The sequence below is a fragment of the Alosa pseudoharengus genome, unplaced genomic scaffold (genome assembly GCF_046254945.1).
Source record: "Alosa pseudoharengus isolate Yale_2024_CS ecotype anadromous, Long Island Sound unplaced genomic scaffold, YU_APseudo_1.1 YU_APseudo_1.1_scf_4, whole genome shotgun sequence".
Taxonomy (NCBI): domain Eukaryota; kingdom Metazoa; phylum Chordata; class Actinopteri; order Clupeiformes; family Clupeidae; genus Alosa; species Alosa pseudoharengus.
Genome location: NW_027468774.1, coordinates 30771188 through 30798952, shown reverse-complemented (window position 1 = coordinate 30798952; position 27765 = coordinate 30771188). Strand labels below are relative to the sequence as shown.

The window sequence follows — 27765 nt, the reverse complement described above, 5'->3', positions numbered from 1 at the left end:
CATGTTGGATGATGGGTTTCTAGGCTGAATACGGCATCAATCCAGACAGATCGTCTTTGTTGTACATGTTCTCTTTCATTTATGCCATGCAAGGACTTGTGGCCATCAGTTAAAAAGCTACATGAACCTGAATAGGGTTTTGCGTGAACAGAGTGGTAGAAGCCAGATGGAGAGAGTGGAGAGAGAGATAGAGATAGAGTGAGTGAATGGGAGAGGGGAGGGTAGAGGTCATGCTTGCAGAGGATTTTCAAAGCATGTTGTTCTGACCATCAGCAGAGAAAGGCTTGGCCGGCGCCTGATTATGTGGATGTATGTGTCAAAATGTGCGGCAGTCAGATTATCTGGACGTGTGTTTCAACCATGATGCCCGTCAATCAGCCAAGCCTTGTCAAATCAAACACACACACACACACACACACACACACACACACACCAGTGTTTCCTCTATGTTGATTTGGTAGTGGCGGCCCCCCACGGTTTAATTTTCTTCCCCCACGGTATCAGAAATGGGGCAGACGTACAATAGTCGCAGTTGCCTTTCAAAATTCAATGTGCAGACCTGTTGTAGATTCTCCAAATATACAGCTCAATCACAACTGAAAATAATGCCTCATTGTGTGTGAATAGAGGTGAATACATATAATTGTTTGTGTTGCAGCGAAGTGTCAGTTGTCAGTTCCGTGGGATGGGGGGACGGTGGGGGGGTGGTGGTTCGGACAGGCCTGCCCCCACTGCTTAAAAAAATCCTAGAGGAAACACTGCACACACACACACGCACACACACACAAACACACAAACAATAACCTCTCCCAGTAAACAGCACTCTGAGTACCGTCCAGGATCTTGTCATTGTTGATAGTTTGCTCATTCAACCATGGATGCACCTTATTTTTTAGGGGTTGTTTCTTTCTCTTCCTCACTAAATGCATTCTCTCTCTCTTTCTTTCTCTCTCTCTCTCTCTCTTTCTTTCTCTCTCTTTCTCCCCCCCTATCTCTTGTATTTTCGTGTGCATTGGTGTAAGTGGTGTGAGTCTGTGTAGATGTGTGTGTGTGTGTGTGTGTTTGTGTGTGTGTGTGTGTGTGTGTGTGTGTGTGTGTCTCTTTTCATATCCATGCACTGACTGCACATGCAGGTGTCTATAAGTAGTATAGGCAGGCGGCACAAGCTCAAGTGGAGAGAGAGGCGTCATGTAAATGCTGAATGTGCATGACTACCTGCACACACACACACACACACACACACACACACATATACACACACACATACACACACACACACACACACACGCACACACACACACACACACACACACGCACGCGCACACACACACACACACACACACACACACACACACACACACATATACACACACACACATACACACACACATACACACACACACTGCTACACAGACTTCCAGACACATACACCTGAACACATACATTACGTCTCTCGGCATGTCCTTTGGACTGAACACACATAGGCACAATCCTACCTAATTGTTGATCGATTTTGGCCTTCCGCCTGCCATTGCCATAATACTGGCTGCTTCTGCTACTGGTGCTATTGCAGTTTTGTCCTGGTCACCCGTGACGGCTGTGAATCTGCTGCCAGATGCCTTAACATCTGTGCCTAGTGGGGCCCCAGCAATGCCTGGCCCCTTCCTCAGTTGCCCCAACGACAGATGTTCAGGCTTTTAAGATGGCTGTAATCTTTGTCTAATATGTGCAAGTGCCTCTTCTTTTTCTTCTTCTTCTTCTTCTTCTTCTTCTTCTTCTTTGTTTTCTTAATGTCTTCATCATCCTCGCCCTCTTCTCATTGTTCTTCGTCTTCCTCAGACACAGCTGGCAGCGCACACTTGTTTTTATCTCTACATCTTCTTCCTCTGCTCTTCCTAGTGAGAGCTGCTGTTGAGGGCGTCATATGGTCTTTGGGTCATGGCTGGTCTATTTTTAAATCGTTAATCACCACAATTAATCTGCACAGTGTTGCCCTACCACGTGTTTGTACTTTGAACACTTTCTAAGAAGTGAAACGGCTTGTAGTAAAAGTTTTTTTTTTTTATGCTGAAAGACAGTGCAGTGTAATGGATCCTTATCAGTGTGCTCGAGGTGATGGGCTTTTTCGTAAAAAGCGTGGTCTTTATCTGATACAATCTTCCAGGAAAAAGAACTGAAAAGAACCGAATGCTGATTTTGAAAGAAAGATGTCTTGGTGAGAAAAGGCTACTCTTATACTTTTAGGAAACGTTTCCTAGCCTTTACCCCTTTTCCACTCCATGTAAAAAAAAAATCTGTTTCCCATCTGAGAGTCTAGTAGAGGACAGAAAGATGTTATAGACTGAAGGTACACAAGGGAAGAAAGTGAAATTAAAAGTAGGCTAAAGGCCTTAATAGTGTCTGCATTGATTAACCAGTCGCCTGTAGCAGCCAAAAAGGTTAAGTAGCTGATTAGTTTACATCCCGATTCCCCTAGCTATCACTGGGTAATGCATTCATATTAATTCATATTAACAATAGAAATTAGATAAATAAAATTTAGATGTATGATTTAATTAAGTAATGCTAAATGCAGAAATTAAGGTTAATACTTTAGAAAAAAATTCTGTTTCTGTCAGTAGCCTTCTAATAGACCATAAATCAGATAGTTTATGATAAGCAGCGCATTGTGATTTCCATCAAGGAAATTTACTGCTTACATTTGCCCTTATTAATATGAAGTGTGGTAGTTATTGCTTTGTTAATTTAAAAAATGACTGCACTTGTTTAAAATGCAGTCAGTGTGTTTTGCTGTGAAATAACTGTATTCTAATGTTCCTGTCAGAGAGATATAGACAGAAGTGTGTATGTTGCACAGTGACAACACTGTTTATCATGCCCACAGAGTTGCAGCATCATAAGTCCAGAAGCATTTTGATTTCTTCATTTCTTTCATTTATTCTCAACGAAAACGACTTACTGCATCATGGAGGAATGCCATTTAAAAAGTGTTATAGCTCTGTGGTGTGGTGTTCCTGACTTGATGTTCCGTTGTGTGGTCTCCTCCATCGTCATGGAGATACCCCCTCTCCCCCTTTCCCCCCTAGCTGAAGACAGAAGGAATGCCAAGGAGTGGAAAAAGTGAGGAGTCTTGAGAGTGGTAGAAAACAGATGTTTGGCTAGCCTAACAGCTGGCATGGCAGACCTACAACCTCTCACACATACCAGCCTAATCCCCCTCCCCCACGAGGTCTACTAATGGCTACAGCCATGCACAGTAGCAACACAGACACATCCCCAGCTGAAACTCTTTACATGGCCTAAGACTCAACTGGGATCTTTCAGCATGCATGTACATTGGCATTTTGATGGTGATTCTCTCACAGGCAGTTTTGTATGGAGGATAATTAGCAGTGTTGCTTTAGTTGGTGGAGAAAAGGGAAGAGGTAAGAGAGACAACGGAGAGTTACTTTCCCTCTACTTCCAAGATGGAGCTCTGTGTTTGACACAATGTTAAGAGTGCAAATTATCGAGAGCAGGAGAAGCGCGTGTGTGTGTGTGTGTGTGTGTGTGTGTGTGTGTGTGTGAGAGTGATATGTGCTGAAAGAGGTTGTGAGGTGTTAAACAGTCCTCAGAAATGCATAAAAAGATACTGTGTGTGTGTGTGTGTGTGTCTGCTGGCTGTGTGTCTGTGTGTGTGGTGGCGGTGGCTCAGGTTCCAGGAAGAACTGTTGAGATGGTTGTTGACCCCTGTAATGATGTCGTGCAGAACGCTTCTCATACCAAACGGGCACAGCATCTGCTGAACATACCAAACAGCAATCTAGGAAAGGACTTGCAAGAGGCCAAGCAGAGAGACAGACATACAGGCAGGCAGGCAAGCACAGAGTAAAGGGCCGTTCACACCAAGAACGATAACTATAACGATAACTATTACAAATATCGTTCTTGTTAATATGAATGACGACGTTCACACATAAACTATAATGATAACAACATGAAGAGCGATATCGTTGGGGATCACTTTCAGAGCGATTTTGAGAATAATAAAAAGCTAATAGACAATCAGAACCCATTACATTTTAGCCATCACATTCATTAACACAAGGATAGACTTTGCTTATTGTTGTTCAGTGTGGACGCTTTTTAGTCATTATGGTTATAGTTATCGTTATCGTTCTTGGTGTGAATGACCCTTAAGACAAGCAGACTGAGAGGCATAATAGGAAATCAGATAGACAGATAACATAGGCACATAGGCAGGCATAGAAGTACATACATGGAATTAGACAGACATGTAATAATGCACACGGGAGGGGATTGAACAGACAGACAGACAAAGTTAACAACATGAAATAGGTGGACAGACACAATAATGTTGTAAAGTAAAAGTAAATCATAATAGCTACTGTATCTTAAGAGAGTGTAAGATTCCCACTTCACCTCCCTCTTATAGACATATTTAACTTGCTTCCACACAAACACACACACACACACACACACACACACACACACACATACACACACACGCACACACACACACACACATATATATATATATAAATATACCCTGTTCTAACTTAATTTCCCAGCTCTCCCTGCTGTCTTGGGTGTGATTTGTGAGGGGACATGTTTGTCCTGTTCTCTCCAACCTTGGCGGCTGTTGCGTAACCACCGTGTGCAGGTGAATGTACTGTAGATGATGGATCTCCACCACAAAAGGACAGTCAAATCCAAAGCCTTGAGATCAACCAATCAGGCTCCTCGACCCTTAAAAAGCAGGCCAAGGAGGCACATGAGAGACTTGTGGAGAGCCGGTGCAGGGTTGGCAGGGGTCGTGACGACCATTTTTCTTCTTCGTCATTCTCCTCCTCCTCTCCTGCCTCCTCCTCCCATCTCTCTCGATCTCTCTTTTTTGGAGGGGCGCAGTGCTCTGTCTCTTTTTTGTTTCCCTGTCGTACACCCCCTGCTGCAGTGCGTTTCGGGCCCCCCTTCCCACCCACGGTGGCTGTGACTTTGCGTGAGTGAAGAAGGGAGTCAGGCTTGGAGCACTGCCAGACCTGCCTCTAGTCGCAGCATCGCTAGGCGAAATGATCAAGCTCCTTACCTCAAAGGTGTGTGTGTGTGTGTGTGTGTGTGTGTGTGTGTGTTAGGGGGGTCTCTTATCCGCCCACTATAGGGGGACATGTTCCCATCAGTGCACTGTAAGAGCACAAGTACTCATCCACCTACTATAAGAGGATGACTGTTGCTTCACCATCTACCAATCCTGATGGGGGTATAGCTTACCATTTGTATCAACCCCCCCCCAATAGGGGAATTACATAAATAATAATTGGATTTATTATGCATGGTTGGGATATGTGTTTTTTTTTTTTAAAGTGTCGAGATTGGCTGTACAAAGTTATGAGTCATCTTTCAGTAGTTAGCAACCCGCAGGCTCTGAGAGCGGTAGCATGTCTTCGGCAGTGCAATTCTTCATTGTTAAATAAGATTGTGTGACCTCATCACTTCACACCCATGCAATTCCCGTTCTGATTTCATAAGCCTTCTTTTCAAGGGGGGGGAACGCAGGAGGCCTTATAAATGATGTCTGACTGCGGCCGTTTGGAAGTGGAAAAGGAAGAGAGGGAGAGAGCGAGAGATAGAGAGGGAGGGAAAGGGCTCGCCGTTGGGAAAATGACGCAAAGGTGACAGGATGGCTGTGACTCTATGTCGTCTCCGTGGTGTCTCCAGGGCGACGCTTCCTGCATCGCTTAGCAGCACAGCATCATCGCATTCTCCCCTAAGGACACATGAACAGACGGGTGGCCGGTTGCCTCCATCTACATCCACCTTCCCCCACCCACCCAGCACCTCCACCACCCCCAAACCGACTCATCACCTGAGGTCTGTCTCAACATGGAGCTGGAACAACAGCACCACAGAGAGAAGGGAAACAAAATCAGGCAATCAGGAAGTGTGTGTGTATTTGAATCATGCTGGGCACTGGGCCAGTGAGCGGAGCTGCTTTAACTACTCTTTAAGTACCTGGCTCTTAATACACACACACACACACACACACACACACACACACACACACACACACACACACACACACACACACATACACACACACACACAGACACACACAAACACACACACACACAAACACACACACACACACACCACTCTCCAAGGGAGGGACAGTGCCAAGCGATGCTACCAATATCTTCACAAGAGAGCAGGAAGCCAGAGGAAGTGTTGTGCTGAGTGTGAGTGCCCTCATAACCCCACAGTTGTTTTAGTGAGAACTTTCTGATGAGTGATCATTTATATAGAACCCCTGTTTCTTCTCTGTTCTTTTCTAATTCTTATTATTTAGCACCTCTTTCGTAGCACCTCCAAAGGACATTTGAACCCTGAAAAATGTCTACACCCTCTGGTGTGAGTAACCATGGGGTTCATTTTTGTACTTTAGCTGAATGTACACCTTTGCCCCCAAGAGCATAACTGGAACAGACTTGGTCCCCTTTTCAGCACCAATGTGGCTCTGGTATGCATGAGATTTGTTTAGTGCATTGCTCTTTGGCCAGAAGGATTTGCAAGGATGGTGGTGTTGTTTGTGAGGAGCATCAGAGATGGTAACCTTGAATGGGATAAACGTGTTAGCGACGTTTCAAAGAGTATCTTTGTCCCTGCCTGTGCGTATATGTGCGTGTGGGCACAATTCCTACTATTTGTTAAATGAAAATAAACAGCGCTTGCTATCTTTGCCCTCAGGGTTATGTGAATGACGCAACTGTCATCTGCAGAAAATAAATTAGCTTAAAAAAAGCAAACCAGCCACAGTTTCTCTGGTAATGTGATTATCCAACACTGGAAACAGGCAATATAGCATGCAACTATGAGAGTATTTTAGTGTGTGTGTGTGTGTGTGTGTGTGGTGTGTGTGTGTGTGTGGTGTGTGTTTGTGTGTGTGTTTGTGTTTGTGTGCAAGTGGGTGGGTGGATGTGAGTGAAAGAAAGAACGATGGTGAGTAAGTGTGTGTGTGTGTGTATGTGAGGATATACAAATGTATTAATCAGTGCTCCCAGTAAATCATTAATCATAGCCCAGTAATTATTTAGTGGCTAGTGGAGACTCTAGTTTCACAAACCAATTCAATAGAGACACAAACTTGATTTGGTTCATCCATTTGCCACCTACCTACATAGCAATTGTACTGTTTAGCTTATGGCCTAGCAGCGTTGGTTTCATTGTTGATGTTTGTTACTTTTTCACATAGCAACAGGGCACTTCAGGAGCCATTTATTGTAGTGTAGAGATTATCAATGTTAAAACAAGTTAGGAGGCAAGAAACTTGAGTATTTTACATTGATTTGTTTTGATATTTCTTTTTTAAATGGGATTATTACATATTGTTTCTTTGTTTACTTCTTTATTTCTTTCTTTCTCTATTGTTTATTTTTTCTTCCTTATTTCTCAAACTCCCTTTTTTCTCATTTCATTCCTCATTTCGTCATTCATCTCTCACTCCCTCGCCTTTCTCACTGTTTCCCACAGTCATTTTCTCTCCCTCTCTTTTTTCCCCTCCTTTTTCTACCATTCTTTCTTTCTTTCTACCATTATGCCCCCCCCCCCTCGCTCATTTTTCATCAGCCTCAGCAGTTGTCTCATAAAGGCTTATAGCAGTGCCAGCCAGGCAATAAGGAGCTTGTTAGACCTTGGCTTTCCAGGAATTTCAGCTGCAGAAATACGTGTGTGTATGCATGTGTGTCTGTGACAGACAGGTACAGTGCCACAGCATGCAGTGGTGACCTTTGTCCAGTGTTTGCAGTTCTAACACACACACACATGTACACACACATACTCATGCACACACACAAGCACAAACCCTCTCAAACATACTCAACCATCCCACCATGCTGGGTGACACATCACTTTATGGGTCAGCGCTCTGTGTTTAGAAAGCGTGCAGCCCTCTGTCGTGGATGGCGTATTGGATGGTATCTAATCACTCGTCTGCTGGTGCTAAGCTCCTCTAATGCACACAGATCCAAGGTTGAGAGTCAGGATAAAAACATGGAGAGGAGTTATCTAACAGTCTCCAGTCTCTGTAGTTCCACCTTCCCACCAGTAGGTGAGGCCAGAAGACCCTCACACCAGAGTGCAAGCGCGTGCTCTTATTTTCTTTTCCTCTCTTCCCTACATACTATACTCTCTCTCTCTCTTTCCCTCTCTCTCTCTCTCTCTCTCTCTCACACACACACACACACACACACACACACACACACACACACACACAGACAGACACACACATACACATACACACAGACACACACGCCTTCTGTGACCTGGGCTCTACAATCATGACCTTTGCTCTGTCTATGACCTGAGTCCCACCCGTCCCTACCTGACACGTTAAGCCCCTTCCCATTTTAAACATATTAGGACAAACAGACACCACTGACTAAAAGTGGTCTACTTGACTGCGTATGGTATCATCTTCTGCGATCCTGCAAATGTGGTCCAGCAAGTGTGATCTTGCATAGATTGATGTGATCATCTTCGTCTTTTAAGTGAATGAGATTGTGCTCTCCCCACAGTCCCCACGCGCATAACAACAATAGCTTGGTACAATGTTATTAGCGTACCCCCCACCCCAACACACACACACACACACACAACTTTTCCTCCTACAGGTTTATCAGTGAGGGTGGAGGTGGAGTAGTGATTGAGTGTAGGAGAAGTCTCGGGGCGAGTAGGTTGGGGTTGTATAGGGGACGGCTCTGCTACTGCTGCTGCTGCTGCTGCAGTGTACGTTGGTTGATGCATCCGCCTGCACGTCCACTCTGGTTGGCCGAAAGGCACCATGGGTATTCTGTCTGTGCTGCAGTTTTTCCAGTGTTTCAGAAGACTAGGGGCTGTGTGATTCATCTCATTCGCAGCTTTCAGAGTGCTGTTTGGGAGATGATAACACACTTTCACACAAGCACACACAAACTCTTACACACACACACGCACACACACAGACACACACACACACACACACACACACACACACACACACACACACACACATATATATATATTTATGTATACACCCACAGAAAAAGAAAGTAATTTTGCACCTTCTCTCATGTTTTCTTAAGCATCTTCTATACTCTGACCCACCTCTCTTCTCACCTATTAATGTTGGCCTGAAGAATTCTCTGTGAATGATCACACCTTGGGCAGCCGTTGTTTATTCTAACGGTATTTTTAGGTGTAAAGAGTGGTGTTTTCATTGCAGTTTGTGAATTATATCATGCTGATAAACATATGAGAATGGCTGAGAGGGGTGTAAGGGCACAGAAAGGCGAGGAGAGAAAAGTCAAGGAGAGGATAGGAGAAGAGAAGAGAAGGAAAGATATGGGGGAGAAGAGAAGAGATGAGATGGGGGAGAAGAGTTTTGAGAAGAGAGAGGTTGGGAGTGAGTGTGGGAGCTAGTCTATCTTGTCAGTGTTAATGGAATGAATGTGACTGATCATCTCTGTGAAATGCCTTTGTTTGGCCTGCCATGAGTGCCTCCTCTATTCATTATTGATGGTGGTAAATGCAAAAACTTTGCACTGCTGCTGGGAGCTCAGAATAGACGGAAGTTAATTCTTCGTCATAGTTGTTTCTGAAATGGTGTTCTTGACGTCCACTCTCCTCTCCTTTTCTCTTCTCTCCTCTCTTCTCCTCTTATCTCCTCTTTTCTCTCCTCTCCACTCTTCTCCTGTTCTCTCTTTGTCCTCTCCTCACTTCTATCTATACTTCTATTTTTTTCCTTTCTCTCTCTCTATGCTTATCCTCTTTTGCCCTTCTTTCTCTCTCCTCTCCTCTCCTCCCACCTTCTCTTGTGACGCTCTACCCCTCCTCTCTATTTCTCTCTCTCTCTCCTTAATTCTCTTCTTCCTCTGACTCTCCTCTTCGTCTGTGTCTCTTGCAGAGGCCCCCAGTGTCGCATCCCCCATCGTTTTGAGACCGGAGGCCATGGCTGACACAGAGAACCCACTTTAGGGCCTCTAACCTCCTCTGTCTCACACACACACACACACACACACACACACACACACACACACACACACACACACACACACACACACACATACACACATACAGAGTCTCTCATTCACACACACACACACACACACACACACACACACACACACACACACACACACACACACATACAGAGTCTCTCATTCACACACACACACACACACACACACACACACACACACACACACACACACACACACACACACACATACAGAGTCTCTCATTCACACACACACACACACACACACACACAGGCCATAATCAGCCACTCTGGCCTGCCTCACTGCCTCTTCACCAGGAGGAGAGTGAGGACAACAGCTCGAGTCGACTGGCCATCCATGAACTCGCCCAACTACCCAGGTAAGGAAGCCTCTGGAAAATTGCGGGTCCCTCCAATGTCCCATGTTATCCTATTACACAAAATGGCTCCTATGTCGAGCTTGAAACATATTTTCCTTGATCTGCGTGTAATTGTGTTGATTTTGGCCTCTGCACATGCATGCATGCAAATGACAGTAATTTTCCTGTTTTCCAACCTGGAATTGTGGGTCATTGTGGTGGCGGATGGCAGCCATTTTTGTCTGGGGCAGCAGTTTTCCCAAAGGGCGTTGCATTAAACTGGCACAGGCACGCATACTTAACACCACAATGGAACAGTGTAAGCAGACTGCATGCTCGGGGAATGGAAACAGAAGTGTTTACATTTAAAGAGGGTGACCAACTGCTTGGTCCAAACATGCCAATGTGCTGCTGACGTAAAAATTGTTACATTTCATAAATTGATTCTGCTGTGTACAGAACTGCTTTGCTCGTATCGATCCGAAGCTGAATAGCTGTGGACTTTATGGTCGATGCATGCAGATGAAGTGTTGTCTGGGAGGTATGCAGAACAGGCAGGTGTGTAAGGGAGGTGATGAAGCAGGGATGAGCTCAGGAACTCAGGTTGTGTCAGTCTGTAATAAAGTTGAAAGTCAATGGCAAAGAGCAACCTGTGGATTCTTGGTTTCTGAGTATGTCTATTTCACTTCCAGCTCCTCTTCTCTTCCGATCTTTTATTTTCTTTTCTTCTCTTTCCTTCTCTCCTTTCCTCACACCTTCACCTCTGTCTTTGTTTCATCCTCCTTTCAGTCGTTATTATTTTCTTCCCCCGCATGTTACGCTACCTTTTTTTTTCCCCCTTCCTTCCTTGGCTCTCTCTGTCTCCTCCTCTTCCACTTTCAGGGGTTTATAATTAGAACGAATGACGACCATCCAGACCTTTATTGCCCCCTCCCCCATGACGTCTTTGAATGTCACTGGGTGCCGTGGCAACCCTGAGCGTGTGCGCAGTCCTCATCAGAAGGGTCTGAATGGCGGCTTCAATCACTGTGCAGTCCACTTAATAACAACATTGTCAAGTGTGTGTGTGTGTGTTCATACGTGTTTAGAAGAGTGTGTGTGTGTGTGTGCATGTGCACTCATACTTGTGTATGAGACTGAGTGCTTGTTTGTCTCTGTGGAACATATACTGTATGTGGAACTGAAAGTGTGTGTGTGTGTGTGTGTGTGTGTGTGTGTGTGTGTGTGTGTGTGTGTGTGTGTGTGTGTGTGTGTGTGTGTGTGTGTGTGTGTGTGTGTGTGTGTGTGTGTGTGTGTGTGTGTGTGTGTGTGTGTGTGTGTGTGTGTGTGTCTGTACACATGCACTTTTTCTAGTGTCTGCCTGTGTGAGACTGATTGTTCAAGACCTCAGTGCTCATGTGTGTGTATGTGTGGCCTCAGTGCTTGTGTGCATGTCCGCCATTGACGTAAAAAGCAGGGAATTTATGTTTGTCCCAAAATAGCCTAAATGTTTTTGGACGTGACAGAAAGAGGCTGGACGTGTGTCTGAGTGTGTTTGTGTTTTGCAGAGAGGCAGAAGAAGGCTAATGTATCACCACAAACACAAGCGTGGTAGAGACAGGTGTACAGGTGTTGCAATGATGAGGGCAGCTATAGCAGTACCTCCCACATGAGACTGTCCAATACTGACCAGTATATTTAGTTTAAAGTGTGTTTGATGTGTGCAGCCACCATATTATTATGTTAGTCAAGCTGTTCCAGTTCCTGTGTAAGCATTGTAGCTGACCTGTTGCATAGCTGACATACTTTAGCAGTTGGTGGATAAACAGAGCATTAATGTAGGATTTTGCTGTTTGCTAATTGTAATCCATAGAAGACAGCAACATCTCACTTGACATTGAAAAAGTTGAAGATGAATGTGTATATCTTTCATACACACATTTATTTGCAATCCTAGTTCTAATGCTAACAAACATGGTAGATAGTAGACCCCCAAATTCCCAGAACAGCTAAATAATGTCAGATTATAAAAAAGATGCAAAATTGATCCACTTGTGAAATTGATCTACTTCAATTGACCTGGTTTGTTCCACATGTAGCCATTTCATCACTGGCCACTGAAGAGGCCATTGGTTTAGACGTGGCTAGTGACGTTTGTCTGATCTCCTCTGTTTGGCCACATCTCTGTTTTTGCAGGGGTTTCTTTGTGTGAGGGGGGTGTCATGCCTGGCAGGCGAGATGAGAGTGCATTTGTGTGTGTGTGTGTGTGTGTGTGTGTGTGTCCACACAGGGACACAGTGCCTTTCAGGACCATTACAAACTCGGGCTCTGGTCAAGGAGCCCTGGCGCACAGTGCAGCTGGAACAGTGTGTTGTGTTTTTCAAGAACTCAGCAGTTGTGCAACAGGCTTTTAAAGGGCTTTTAGGAGAGTTTTTTTCAGTGTTCTAGGGCAGTGTTTTTCAACCACTGTGCCGGGGCACACTAGTGTGCCGTGAGAGATCATCAGGTGTGCCGCAGAAAATTACCCAAATGTCACTCACTGGTCCAGAAAAGCAACTGTTGCATCAAATAATTTATAACCACATGCTCTCATTGATTGTATGATTACACTATTTGTGCATTGTACAACGGGGGGCCCATATCCAGTATTCACAGAATCATCACATATGCAGTTCATAACAACAATTAAATTAGATATAGTCACCTACAAATGAAACAGAGGGCGCTTGTTTTATTGAGCAGGTCTTGCATAGAAGCCATAATAAGGCCATATCTGTGTATTATTTGAAATTTTAGGCTATGGTATGTTTATTTTTTCTTCACACAGGATGTTAGTGTGCCGTGGGACATTTTAAGTGTCAAAAGTGTGCCGTGGCACAAAAAAGGTTGAAAAACACTGTTCTAGGGGACAGTTTTAGGGCTTTGGGCTTATGAGGCTCCGCAGGCAACCGTCCCTACCTCTCCTGAGGCTGCATCTCACCAAACGCCTTGCAACCACATGGGCCATGTGCCACTGAAGCACTGGAGTGGCCCTAAATCTGCAGTTGTTAGCCCAGGTTGATTGGTGCTCTGTTCCAACAGTCTGACTTGGTGCTCAGTCCAGAAGCAGCAGCCTGCCACCTGCCAAACAGTGTCCATCACCTTTTGCACCTTTATTGAAATGAATGGAATGGAAATGAAAGGAATGAAACTTGGTGTTGTCCCCCCTGTATCTATTCAATGCGAATGTCTCTTTGATAGATAGATAGATAGATAGATAGATAGATAGATAGATACTTTATTGATCCCCAGGGGAAATTCAAGGTCTCAGTAGCATACAGACAACACACACACATTCACTAACAGCAGAAAAAGTAATTAAAAGTATATAATATAAAAACACAACTAATCAATAAGGACAGTAGAAGATAAAGAATATACTAAATATACTAAAATACAAGTTATACTAACTAACACTTAATCTAAATCAATTCTAAAAACAGTATCCACATAGTGGTGATTAATCAATCAAGAAGCACTTGCAATGACTGAGGCAGGGACTGAGCCTGTGATTCTCTGTGCATAGTAAGGTAAGGTAAGGTGCTCTGTGTGAGTGAGTGTCATGGTGATAGTGCAAATGAGTAAGTCCAACAGTGCAACAGTGCAAGAATAGAGTCTATATATCTATATATCTATATATATAACTATTTTAAGAAAAGGTATAAGTGTGGCCACAGTTCGGCTATGGCATGGAGGGAGGGGTTATGCATATGTGCTAATGTGCTAATATAGCACGCAAACAGTGAGGCAGAAAGACAGTGGTAAAAAGTGGCTAGTGGACAGACAGTATCCAAACATGGAGGGGGTAAAGAGGCAGACACACTATGCAGAGAAGTCTATCTCTCCTCTTCCCTTAAGTAAAGCAAACTTAAGGGAAAAAACAAAACACTACTTTTGCTCCGCAACTGGATCAGTCTAGAGCATTGGACACCCTCGTACAGATACCGTCAGCCCATTTGTCAGCCCATCTACAGCTTAACAAATCAAAACCAAGAGTGTCTTAGACAGCTGAGGATCTGGCTTTGTGTCGAGGGGCAGAGACTAGAGTTCCGCTATCCTTGGAATGGATCTGGTCCAATCTGATGCAAATCTGCTGGATCCAAGCCACACGAGAGCCAGATCCTCAGCTGTCTAAGACACTCTTGGTTTTGATTTGTTAAGCTGTAGATGGGCTGACAAATGTCATGACACTGTTTGGGCTGGCGGTATCGGTACGAGGGTGTCCAACGCTCTAGACTGATCCAGCTGCGGAGCAAAAGTAGTGTTTTGTTTTTGCACTTCACGGTGATTGTAGGTGATGTGTAATTCGGTGTTATTTCATGTTGTGTGTTTTGGTGTTTGAGTCAGATATGTACAGCAGTACATGTTTGTGGGGTTATTCCTCTGTAAACTTACGTTTGTGTTGTCTGAGAGATGCTGGCCAGCCAGGATCGTGTGTTTGCATGTCTGTGTGTGTGTGTGTGTGTGTGTGTGTGTGTGTGTGTGTGTGTGTGTGTGTGTGTGTGTGTTTGTGTGTGTGTGTGTACCCGCCCCTGACATCACGCAGGCTTGTTGTATTCTATGCCAGTGCGAGCCAGACAAGCCTCCAGCAGACTTGATGATTACACGTCTCCCATCTCTCTCTCTCTCTCTCTCCTTCCTTCACTCCCCCTCTTTCCCTTGCTCTCTCTCACACATCCCCTTTCACTTCCTCTCTTCCCCTCACCCCTTTTTTTTCAATTCACTCCCTTTCTTTTTTTCACCCCTTTCACCATATATCTGCTTCTTTTGCACTTCTCCATCTCTCTCTCCTCTACCCTATTGTCATCCTGCCTTTAAAATGTTGTTTTTCTTTTTTCTCCGTATCCCCCAACATTTCCTCTCCACTCCAATTGCCATTTTCCATCTAATGCGGTTGCTGTCAGGTAATGATGCCCCCCCACCCCCACCACGATTGAGCGTTTTTCTAATGCCAACACTGTGGTCTGGTCCGGGTGTGTGTTCTGATGGGTGTGTGTGTTAGAAGCTTGTTGTTGTTCTGTGCGTGCGTGCGTGCGTGCGTGCGTGCGTGCGTGCGTGCGTGCGTGCGTGCGTGCGTGCTTCTCTCTGTGGGACTGGCCCCACTGTGCCTCTGTGTGAGTGTGTGCGAGGCTAGTGCCATTAGCATGAGTCACGCCGTAATTAGGCTGAATTGCTACTTTTCAAGGAGTGCAGAAAAACAGGCAGCCAGTAAACACGGATGAATCCATGGTGAGTGTGTGTGTGTGTGTGTGTGTGTGTGTGTGTGTGTGTGTGTGTGTGTGTGTGTGTGTGTGTGTGTGTGTGTGTGTGAGAGAGAGAGAGTGTGAGTGAACGAGTGTGTGTAGGACAACTTTATACATTCACGAAAATAACGTAGAGTGCCCGTTCACACGTGTTCAGTGTGTGTGTGTGTGTGTGTGTGTGTGTGTGTGTATGTGTGTGTTTCTGTTTCTGTGAGGGTGTGTCTCTGATTGAAGATGTACATTTGTTTGCCATGTCTTTGAGAGGGTGTGACGGTGCGCATGTGAGTGAATATCTGTGACGGTAAAGGTACGTGCTTAACAGAGTGTGCGTATGTTGAAGAGAAAGCAAGTGTAGCTGTGTGTGTGTGTGTGTGTGTGTGTGTGTGTGTGTTTGTGTGTGGGGTTGGGTTGGGGTGGGGTGGTTTTGTGTGCATGTCTGTGTGTGACAGGAGAGAGGATTTGGTTGTGCAGGTTTGAGGGAGAGCGTGTGTGAGCGAGGGTGTGTGTGCCTGTGTGTGTGTGTGTGTGTGTGTGCTCTGCACTGCAGCTGGGAGTGAGCAGAGGATGAGTCATCGCAATGTTCTATTTGAGGAGAGTGAATCTCTACACTTTGTGCATGTGTGTGTATGTATGTGTGTGTGTGTGTGTGTGTGTGTGTGTGTGTGTGTGTGGACCCACTTTTTGGTGCAAGCGCATCTATCTATGCCTTAATGTGAGTCATTAAATGATGCATCTAAAAATGTTGATCTGTAATGAAGTGTGTACAGCCAGTGTGCACTCGGAGTGTCTTCCTTTGACAGCTGTCCATCAGGAGTGCTATCTGTTGCTCATGTCCACCTTTGAATGTTAATGAAATATTGATAGGTGTATGTTTGTGAGTTCGGTGTGCACTGCGCACTGTGTCGAGAATATCAATTGCCACTGCGCCAACGCAAATGTCTCATCAGTCCTGTGTGGTGTCCGTTTTCAAAAGGTTGATTATACCTGCCATCTGTGGATTATCAGACGGTATTGCTCTTCTTCCGATGCCTTCATGTATTTATGTCATATGTGTTACATGCTGTTGCTTCTGGCTGTTTTCTTCAAACATCTGAGATTTTTTATCTTTTTCTTACCTGTTTTCATGTTTTCCCTGTCTTTTTACTTCTGAAGACAGTTAAATGTTTGTTCATCAAGTGCTTTGAGTGTGAATGAGAGCAGAAATTAAATGTGTCATGACACAATTTATCTTTGATACATCTTTGAAAGACACAGCGCCTTGGGAATTTATCTCACCTGTTGAGTCCTATTTACAGAGCTTAGTTGCCAAGTGTCTTTTTGACTGGACAAGTGCACAATGTGTTGTATTTGTGTGTGTGTGTGTGTGTGTGTGTGTGTGTGTGTGTGTGTGTGTGTGTGTGTGTGTGCACATACTTTCAGGCTTGAGCTGAACCCTGAGCCTCTGTCAAACCCAGTTTGCTGTCTGAAGTCCTTGACATTAAAGCGAACAAGTTCATTGATGAAGCGTGCTTTAAATAAATCAAAAAGACGGAAGAAAAAAAGATCTTTAAAAAGCAAGTGGAGCTCAACCCCCACAATCACACCCCACCCCCCCCTTCCACTATCTAAATATAAACCCTTATCTACGTCAGAGGGCCTGAAAGGTACATCCACCTATTAATACCCAGAGTGACAGGGAAGTAGGGCCAAGAGGCAGCCAGTCAAAGGAGGTGCGGGGGGGGGGGGGGGGTAACGAGGTTGTGGAGGCAGTGGAAATTGTAGAGTAGGAGGAGGTGGTGGTGGTGGGGATGAGTTGTACGTGTGTATGAAGGAGTGTGTGTTCCATTGAAGCTGCTCTGCAATCACCTACACACACACCTGACATCCTTTCACCCTCTAACCTCTTCTGTTGTTATTTTAAAATCTCTTCCCTTCCTTCCTTCCATCCATCCATCCTTCCGTCCTTGTCTTCCTTTGCCGTTCCTTCTCCGCTTGACTCTGGTGACTGGTGACATTTGGACTCATGACACTTGTCTCTGTGGGTTGCCAGTTGGTTGTCATGGTACCTTCCCTCAGCAACCAGTCACTTTTGAACAAAGCGTCAGTAAACAAAATGAAGTTGTCTCAACCACCCCCGCCCTGGAGAGCCCGTCCCATGTCCCACATATTGCTGGGTTGTCAGGGGATTTTCAGGTAGGGCTTGGTAAAAAAGAGTCACTCTCAGCCAATAGGAGGTGCCTTTGGGCTTGACTGACATGCCACCAGACCAGTCATGTAGCAGAGGGGGTCAACAGGTGGGATTCCATTAGAATGGCACCCGCGGTGTTTGTGTGTGTGTGTGTGTGTGTGTGTGTGTGTGTGTGTGCATTGTGGGGGGTGCAGTGCTGAAAGATCAAAGGGGAGCACTCCGTGATTATGAATACCCAGACGAGAGCCAATCCTCAGTGTGAGCGCGAGTGTGAGAGCGAGAGCGAGTGCGAGGCTGTTCTCGTCCGTCCGTGAGCATTCTTCGGCCTGCGCCTCCTCACCGCCTCGGTGGCTCCTCTTTCCCCCCCCGGCTCAGGTCAGTGACAGTGAGATGGTGTTAGGTCATCCCCAACAAAAGTGGTGAAGCTGTGAACTTTAACCGGTACTTCAGTGTGCGCAGAAACTGGGTTGCAGCTTCTAGCCCACTGGTGTACCAGTGAGCAGCTGTCTCTCTGGGCCGATTCTGGCACGACTGGGGCTGAATTCTGGCCAAGGGCAAGCAGACAGCCCCTCGGTTTACTGTTTCAATCCAAGCATGACACCACCACAAACCACCTCTCAAGGCCAGGCTTGTTTGTCCAGAGTTGTCCTGCAAACACTATATTTAGCTCATTATGGAACCACAACAATAACAAATCCTAGACTTTGGACTCTAGGAACTGTATGTTTTTCCATCTAGACAGAAAACACGTGATGAACTGTTTCATCAACCACATGATTGTAGGTGCAAAGCATTGCAGGACAACTTATGGACATAGATCAGCTGTCTTATGCAACATTGTAGTCTTCTTCAGTTGTCTTTTAGCCTGTCTAACGGAAAGTTTTCTCATTAGATCTTTTGGAACTTAAAGGTTCCCTTTAGAAGCTTCTCTACCAAGCAGGTTCTGGTACCTTTATGAAATGTGAGAAATGTTTTGAAATGTTTTTGAAATGTTTTTGAAATGTTTGAGATGTTTTGCTGGTTGTTGATGAGCCATAGGGGGCACAAAAGAGCCCTTTTCATGGTTATTATAGGCCATTTCACTGTTCTGATAGGGAGGCAGAGATGCAGCAGCACAGGTTGTCCTTTCCTAATAAAATTGTTATATGCTGGTAAAGCATTGATAAAGCAAAGATTTAGATAGTGGCTGTGTGTGTGTGTGTGTGTGTGTGTGTGTGTGTGTGTGTGTGTGTGTGTGTGTGTGTTGCAGAGGTTTCACTGTAAGGCGTGTCCATCTCGGCGTGTGCAATCTTCCCATCCCTCTCAGCCCACGGGCAGGCGTAAGGTTTCCTCGCGGCGCTAACTGCCCCCTCAGATGAGGTTTTCCTGCCTCCTCATTGGCACGGCTCGCCTGGTTGCTTTTTCTTTTCTTAATGAACTGCTTTTTTCCCTCCTCCTCCAGCTGAGTGGGCTGAGAGAGAGAGAGAGTTGTAAAACAGCAGAACTGGTGCAGCGGGCCAGAAAGAGACAGAGAGAGAGGGAGAGAGAGAGAGAGAGAGAGAGAGAGAAAGGGAAGGGAGGGGAGAGGAGAAGAAAGAGAGAGAGAGAGAGAGAGAGAGAGAAAGAGAGAAATGGAAGGGAGGAGAGAGGAGGAGGAGGGGGGCAGGGAGACAGGGAAGAAGACTGGTCAATGGGAAACTCGAGAAGAGAGAGGAAGATGAGAAGAGAGTAAGAGAAAGAGAGAGAGAGAGAGAAAGCAAAAAGAGGAGAGGGCAGTGGCGGTATGCATTTGGTAAGGGATTTGACACAGCTGAGAAGATTGCCTCAGCAGACTAACCCAATAGTGTGTTGTGACCCCAGTGTGTGTGTGTGTGTGTGTGTGAGAGAGAGAGAGAGAGAGAGAGAGAAAGAGAGTGTGTTTGTGAGACAATGAGAAGCTAATGCAGAGAGCCCATTTGTAATCACACAGGTTGCTCTGATGTAGATCATATATTACCTTGCTTCATGTGTGCATGCATTGCATGTGTGTGTGTGTATCCCTGTGTTTGCTTGCAGATCTGTGTTGGGGGTCTCATTCATTCAAAAGAGTGTGTGTGTGTGTGTGAGAGAGAGAGAGAAAGAGAAAGAGAGAGTCAAAGAGAAAGAATGTGTGTTTGTGTGTGTGCTTACTGTGTTAGTATTCAGCTAGTCATTAGCTGTTCGCTTCCATGTCCTGCAGTTCTGTCACGAAGGGCTGTAGCAGTGGTTCCGTCCTCACCACCCCATAGACATAAACACACACACACCACACACACACACACACACACACACACACACACAAACACACACTCTCTGATTGGCTGCTGGGAAGCATTCATCAGTTCAGGATTGGCTCCTTGTTATTTGCATGAGCAACCTTCCCCCCTCCTTTCCCTCTATATCCCTCTTCTCCTCTCCTCCTCCTCCTCCCCCCTTCTTTCCCTCCCTCCCTGTCCCCCTCATCCCCCATTCTTCTCCCCTCCAGCTCCTTCCCCCTCTCTCCTCCTCTCGTCTCTCTCTCTCTCTCTCTCTCTCTCTCTCTCTCTCTGTGCGCCCTCTCTCTCAGCTCTCTGCTCTCCCGCGTCTATTTATAGCCACATCCCCGCCCCTCTGGACTGCCTTGCCTCTTCTATTTCCAGACTGCTGTGAGCAGAGTGTGTGAGCGAGCAAGCAAACGAGTGAGCAAGAAAGAGAGAGAGAGGGAGAGAGAGAGAAAGGGGGGAGGGAGGGAGCGATAGAGTGCGAGTGTGTGTCTCTGTGTGTGTGTGTGTGTGTGTGTGTGTGTATGAGGGAGAGAGAGAGAGAGAGAGCACCGTGTTTGTAAACTCCACTGTTCCTGCCGTGTCTCCTCACACGGTGAGAGCGAGTGCGGGTCCGACGTTTCGAAACGAGCAGCACAGCACAAACGACGCGAACGAGCAGCAAGCAAACAAAAAAAACCCCAGCACAACTAAAGGAGGGAAAAAATAAAAGAAGAAACGAGACTTTCACTCACAAACACTTTGTTGTACACTACGGAGAGAGAGAGAGAGGGGTGGTCCACTCGGAGAAAGAGAGAGAGAGAGAGAGAGAGAAGGAAGGAGAGACGAAAGGAGTGAAGGAGTAGAGCCGCCACTGCCGCTGGAACTCTCCTCATTCCCTGTCGTCTCCACGGTGACCAGCTCTCCCCGCTCTCAGTCTAGGTGCGACCGCGCCACTGGTGCCGATCCGCAGACAGACGAAAAGGAGAGGAGGAAGAAACACGAGAACCAGACCAAGAGAGAAAGAGGAGGGGAGGAGACCAGCACTCTCTCTCTCCCCCACTCTCTCTTTCTCTCTGTCTCTCTTGAGATACATTATCTGTTCTCTCTACCTCTCACTCACTCTCCTGTTCTAGGGTGCGTCATCCTGCTCGGTCTCCTAGTGATTTACTTATCGCTGGTCTCTATTCTTTCGCTCTTTCTCTCTTTCTCTCGTTCCCCTCTTTCACTCCTCACTTGTGGCTGAGTCTGTGTTCACTCTGACCAGAACTGCACAGCTCTGCAAAGTCTCTCTGTCTCAGGACTACACTCTCTGTGCTGCCGGTGTTGTTGTACTCACCGGAGCTGAGAAGCAGCAATCAATTCTTAACCTCTTGTTGACTGAGGTCTTTTTAAATACCCGTTTCAGCCGGACTTCTTCTCCCTGCAACGCTAACCCCCAGCCCCCTTCAAAGCCGACCAGGACCGTGGAGGATGTTTTGGATTGTAACTTTGTAGCTCTGGCTGGCTAAAGATATTTCCTGTCACTCTAATACGATCTCCACAGGGTCTTGATCCCCTTTCAGGAGATTGCGGTGTAGATTTAGCCTGTTTGTTTTTGAGGTGACTCGTGGATGGACTGTTTTTATTCTGGCGTCTGCGTTTTGTTTTCTTCATGCCATGGAAATCAAAGGGATTGCCCTATGTCATTTCGTACATCAAAGTAACATACACGACAGAAGGCATGAAGCTTGCAGAGCATCTTTGAAGTGAAGATTCAGTCTTGTTTGCTTGTCTTTCTACAGCACAATCCCTAACAAACTGTGTTGATGACCTACTAGTTGATTGTCGCATCATCAAAGAGTTGGCACCCAAGTTCCTAGCACACAAGGGCTCGCAGTGGGACTTTCTCTTTGGTCGTTTTTTTCCACACAGATTTTTTGAGGTGTGTGGAGTTCGAGCACTTTGACACTGGCATGCTTTTGGAGGCCCATCGTGCCGGGACTGTGCGCGATGTTGCAGACAATCTACGAGACGGAATCCTGCTTCTCCTCCGACAGTGTCTCCGGCAGGGAACAGTCCCTGGAGCTTCTCTCCCAGGCTGGTGTGTCCACCATGCCCAGCACCGGTGAGCCTCCTTGGGGAAGAGGGAGTCATGTAGAAGGGGGGTGGTTGGTTGGTGGTAGTAGGATGGTTGTGGCGGCTGTTCAGTCCATTCAGTCTGTCAATTCCAACTAAGAGGGTAAGATTTCAATGTAGAGTTAACTTCAGTTTGGTTTGGTGATTACAATGCAGAGACTAGTCCAGTTTGGTGACTGAGATTACAATGCAGACACTAGTCCAGTTTGGTGACTGAGATTACAATGCAGAGACTAGTCCAGTTGGGTGACTGAGATTGCAACATTGAGTCAACTCCAGTTCTGAGACTGAGATTACAATGTTGAGTCACATCATGAAGTAGTTTTTTTTTTTGCGTTATTTTTGGAGCCGTCTGGTTTAGACAGTTGAGTATTGTTGTGGCTGGTGGTTGATGTTGTCATGTCTCAGTGCTTTTGTTTTGCAGCAAGTGGTTGTAGTTGTGGTGGTACTGATATAAAAACCCTTCGAAAGCATTGCTTTTCCTTTCCTATACTAAAAATTTATGTTTTCTCTCTGTCCTTTCTCTCTCTAGTCATTCATTCAAAATGTCCACGGCAATCCAAATTTAGAGACAGTCCCTGAATAGAGCCAATACCTACTGTGGCTTGCTCTTTATTTTTTTTCCAGACACTTCTGAATTAGGAAACGTGAAGTGTGTTTTAGGACCTTTGTCTCCAATACAGGGGCCCCCATAAGCAAACATCAGTTGCTCCATTTTGGGACTAGCCAAGTTTTTGAATCTAGTGTGTGTATGTGTATGTGAGTGTGTGTGTTTGTGTGTGTGTTGTTTGTCTTTGTCAGCACTGACGTCATGGTTTTCCGTCAAAGACCTGCAAGGTCGGTCCATCACTCACCTGTGCTTGAGTCAACACGGGGGCCCAGGCGGTGGAGGGAGTTGCGTGGGCGCTCGTTCACTCGCTCAGTCGCTCAACTGTACCGCTTCGGTTTTTTTTTTCCTCCTCCCCTACTTCCCTCCCTCCCTTCTCCTCTCTTCTTCTCTCTTCCCTTTCCCACTCCCGCACAGCATACACGCTTCGCCTTGTTTACCTGACACCTGTTCAAATAACTCGCTGTTCCTGCGGCAAGCCTGTCCATTTGACGATCTGTCCCTTCGTCCACTCGTCCACTTTCACGTTCCTGTTGCTGCTGATCCTCAGCCCGTAATGGAGATGGATTAAAGAGGTTGTGGCGGACCTAAAGGTGGCCAATTATGACCTCTTCTTTTCTTCCTCCTGTGGGAAGACAGTGCGAGGTGACAGTTTAGGGTGTTTCAGCCTTGGAGTGAAGTGATGAAGACAGGCAAAATTGAAAAGCTACTCTAAAGGTTTTAAAAGGAAAACACTCAACGCAAAATTGTTCTCCACAGCCAAAGAAAACATTTTTAGCTTTCCACCATGATGACGTGGACAGTAAAATCAGCATATGCACACAACACAGGAAAAGGAAATGCCGGGTCGTCAGGCTGATTTTATTTAAATTTAGTTCTCGCTCTTAACCACGGGTGAAAACCAGACCCCGGCCACTCTTAGCCACTGACCCTAGAAAAGATCTGGGCTTGATGTGGCCTGGACCCAATCTGTTCAGGGCCACACCAAGACCACATGTGGGCCAGAGGCAGCTGCCACCTGGGGAGTCTCCATGCGCTTGAATGCAACAGTGTGGGGGGGGGGGGGGGGGGGGCTGTAAACTTTGCACTTATTGCACATTTATTTATTTATTTATTTATTTACTTTCGGTAAGCTGGGTTAGTGTGAAAGAGGTCTATTGTTGTATGCCAGTGGCACAGGAGAGCTGGCTTAGGTATTTAAGTGGATGAGGTATTTTTGAAGCGGAGCCACGGTAATCAGAGAAACCATTTAAAGCCTCACAGTGTGCCTCACAGTGTAGGGGTCTTTGTTGTCAGGCCTAACAATGCGTTGCCCTTACTTAATGCTCACTTTGGAGAACATTACGGAAAAAGCCAGTCGTCACTACCAAACAGCATCTCTTTTCGTGTCAAATGTTATGCCATTTAAACCAGGCTCTCTTTTGTCTTGTCTGTGCATCTAGCTGTATGTGTGTGTGCGTGTGTGTGTGTGTGTGTGTGTGTGTGTGTGTGTGTGTGTGCGTGCGTCGTGCGTATGTAATGTATGTGTGTTTGTGTTATGTAACAGGACCTACACGCTGTCAGTGTAGGCTGGCGCTAATATGACATGCGTGTTGACATGTGCTCTAATTACTCTTGTCGGTATATTGCGTGGCACGAACAACTGTATGTATAGCGCTAGCTCTTCCAGGAACGCCCTATACTCATATACAGGTACCTAAGGGGGCAGACCCTTACCCTATACTCATGTACAGGTACCTAAGGGGGCAGACCCTTACCCTATAATACTCATGTACAGGTACCTAAGGGGGCAGACCCTTACCCTATACTCATATATAGGTACCTAATGGGGGCAGATACACACAGGTCCACCGCTCTCTAGTTAGATTATCAAAGTTTGGGGCAATCAAATTTAATAAAAGCACGCATAACGTTATAAAAGCTGCAAACTCTGTATCTGGTCCAGTTGTGGGCCTGATGTAAGCCAGAGCGTGCTTGTTCTGCTGGGCAGTTGTTGGAGGTAGGCTACCATGGGCATATGGGATGTTTTTAATTAATGAACCCCACGATTATGCAATGGAAACAGGCAGCCCTCACATTCAGGCAAATGGTTATGGATTAGGTGGATTAGCGATGCACAGCAGTGCGGCGTGGGTGACCGATTGTTGCCTCACCTCGGGTCTCTATCTTCCCTTCATTAATGAGCGATCCAGCTCTCTGACCCCATAAGCCTGCCTTTGGGGGATTAAATATCCAAATCTATCTCAAAATAAATCTATACGGGCCACGTCGCAGAGCTTAGGCAAAGTAAAAATCTTTGCTTTTGTTTTGTTTTGTTTTGTGTTGGGCTCTAGCTGTTTTTGCATTGAAACCAATGCAGCTACAGCATCCTAGCATCCTAGATTTCTTTAGGATGGTAGTCTTTTTTTTCTAATTCTAAATGACATTTCACGCCTCACATTCAATATAGATTCCAGACCGGTAAATCATGTAGTATTTCTTTCTGGGTTTGATCTGGGTTTGATCAGTTTGATGATGCTGCTTACCAGAAACCAGGCCATTAGCTGACTGAGGGGTTCCTGGTCACTTCCTTCAAGCTCTGTGTTGTCGTACAGACTTCACAATTTCTCTAAGCCTAGGATCGCGCTAATGCTCAGATTACATTACTTGCTTTCTTGTATTTAGGAGTCAACGTCGTGGTGTGTTCAAACTTTACATCTGATTCGTGACAGAGGTATTTATATTACACAATAGAAATTTCAGACAAATCCATCTCTTCAAGGAATGCACGCCCATAAGTGATGGCAGGATCCCGGTGATCCAGTGTTGAATGGGAATGGTCCATATTCTGGTAGGGCTATAGTTTAAGGTGCATACCACTCAACCAGGACTATATTTTTATCCTTTTCAAGTCCGACCGCCTTTGATCTGTTATCACAACTTTTACAAATTACGACTTGTTATCACAGATTAAGAGCCGATTTATCCCCGATCTGGGGCTTTTGTTTTTGCTATTTCTAATAATTGTCTTTGACCTCGAAATCGTGGTTGAAATCCTTTAGTGTGAACTCGGCATAAGTGGGCCCTGCCACTGTTTGATGGGAATGAGGCCTGTCATTGATTCTCCCTTCTGATTGCCCGAGCAACACCACACTGACTATCGAATGAGGAGGCTAACACGGGGACAAATTCAAGGTTGTTAGCTGTCTTACTCTTTCTTTCTCTCTTTCTTTCTTTTTTTCTTTCTTTCTCTCTGCATGCCTTTCTTTAGCCTCTTTGTGCTTTGTTAGTTCCTTCATCACATGGTGCTTTTCAGTAGTCATTGTTGTTGATTGACAGGACCTTTTTGTGTTGTGTGGTGTACACAAATCCAGGTTAATGTCATCGACTCATTCAGAGAAATTGGAAATGGAGTCCTGAAGACTGTCGAAACCCAAATAAATACGTTTGTCAATCAGGGTTATGACCGATATGTTGTTTGCCTCATCAAAGCTCACTTGCCCCTCCAGAACAGTTACACTACTTATATAGACAGGATAAACTAAATAATTGTTCAAAAATTACTTAGTTTATCCTGTCTATAAAATTAATAGCATATTTAGTGCCCGATACACTGTGTAGAATATTTTCTACAGCATATCTTATAGATAGAGTTGTTTGAATCATAGGCATAGTCTATTTTAATGGTCAGTCTTTAAATAATTATTTTGCATGTTGGCATTGTACTTCTTTTCACCATCATTACAGATTACCCATGCATCATAGACACATTAAATGGTCAGTACTTTTCACCATCATTACAGATTACCCATGCATCATAGACACATTAAATGGTCAGTACTTTTCACAAGTGTGTTGTAAAAGTCCCTTATTGTTCCTGGTCCTTCTTCCTGGTTTGTCAGGGTTAAAAACATTCCTGACAGTCTGTAGAGCTCATTGCTTTTCCACTCTACTTCCTGATTCTGGAATAGGTTCTGGACTGATGTGGTGCGGATCTGGACCACGTCAGGGCCAGAACTATTTCAGAGTCCGTTGTTCTAATAGCACACATGCGATTCCCCCTAGCAGTGACCAAGGCCTCTGGGTTCAGCTGGCCAGCCTTGTCGTCCTCTGTAATTATGTTTGTGGCCAAATTCGAGACTGAAGGCATGGGAAACAGGGGCTGCTTTATTTTTTCCCCTTTTTGCGGTCGAAATGCCTTTCGCTTGTCGGAAAAGTCCCTTCCATCACTGCTGCCGCAGGCCCTCGTCTCTTCCAGTGTTCACCCACGATCAGCGAAACCCGAGACGCTTGTCGCAGCACTGTCGTCACCACGTCGGTCTCCGTTACAATCGCTCAGGTTCACTCAGAGGTGAGGTTCAGTGAGACGACTTGGTGGAAACTCACCCCCAGAGACTCGCTTCATGTCCCGGGCCCAAACCCAGGCAAGGGGAGAGTTAGACTGACTCCACAAGGAACATCGGAGGAAACCATAGTGGGATTATTTGCGCACCGGAGCGAGTGTGTTTTCCTCCATCGGGTTGCTAAAATAAAATGCTCCTAAACTTAGCCCCCTCTCAAACCCCTCATGCCCCCAACCCCATTGTCACTTGTTAACCCTTGTACACCCCCCCAAATCCCCCACCCTACCAAGGCCCTTCAGAGGCCAGTGCTATAACAAGCATTCAGTTGTTTACCAGGCCGCAATGCAGGGTTATATCCAAGGATAAGGTGTTTCTTTGAGAGGTGTGAAAGGATGAATACCCCCTTCTGAATCCTTTGTTACTATCGCCGGCTTTTGACCACAGTATCAAAGGGCTGCAATCCTCAGTTCATACAAGAGGGGCCAGGACACCACTTAACAAAATTGTTACTCTACAAAAATGCTGTTAGATATCTGTGGAATAACCATGATAGATCATAATATAATATTTTTGTAGGGAGCTTTTGTGAGTTTTACTTGACCTGAACTCCATTAACTGTACGATCACTTACTGACCAGCATGTCCTTAATATTGCATTTGGACATTG

The 27765-nt window shown here is 45.6% G+C and overlaps 1 protein-coding gene across 9 annotated transcripts in view; it reads left to right on the top strand.

Annotated features, from left to right (window-relative positions):
* Window positions 1-27765, top strand: part of hdac5 (histone deacetylase 5) — a 77137-nt gene that overhangs the window by 1527 nt on the left and 47845 nt on the right. For 7 of the 9 annotated variants that reach the window (XM_076265849.1, XM_076265851.1, XM_076265850.1 and 4 more), the window contains exon 1: window positions 20565-22158. The exons of 1 other annotated variant lie outside the window; for it this stretch is intronic. In XM_076265849.1, the coding sequence (XP_076121964.1) occupies window positions 22044-22158 (115 nt within the window). In that variant the 5' untranslated portion in view covers window positions 20565-22043. Of the gene's footprint in view, window positions 1-9934; window positions 10408-20564; window positions 22159-27765 lie in introns of those variants that run through there. One more of the 9 variants, XM_076265856.1, reaches the window with a different exon arrangement.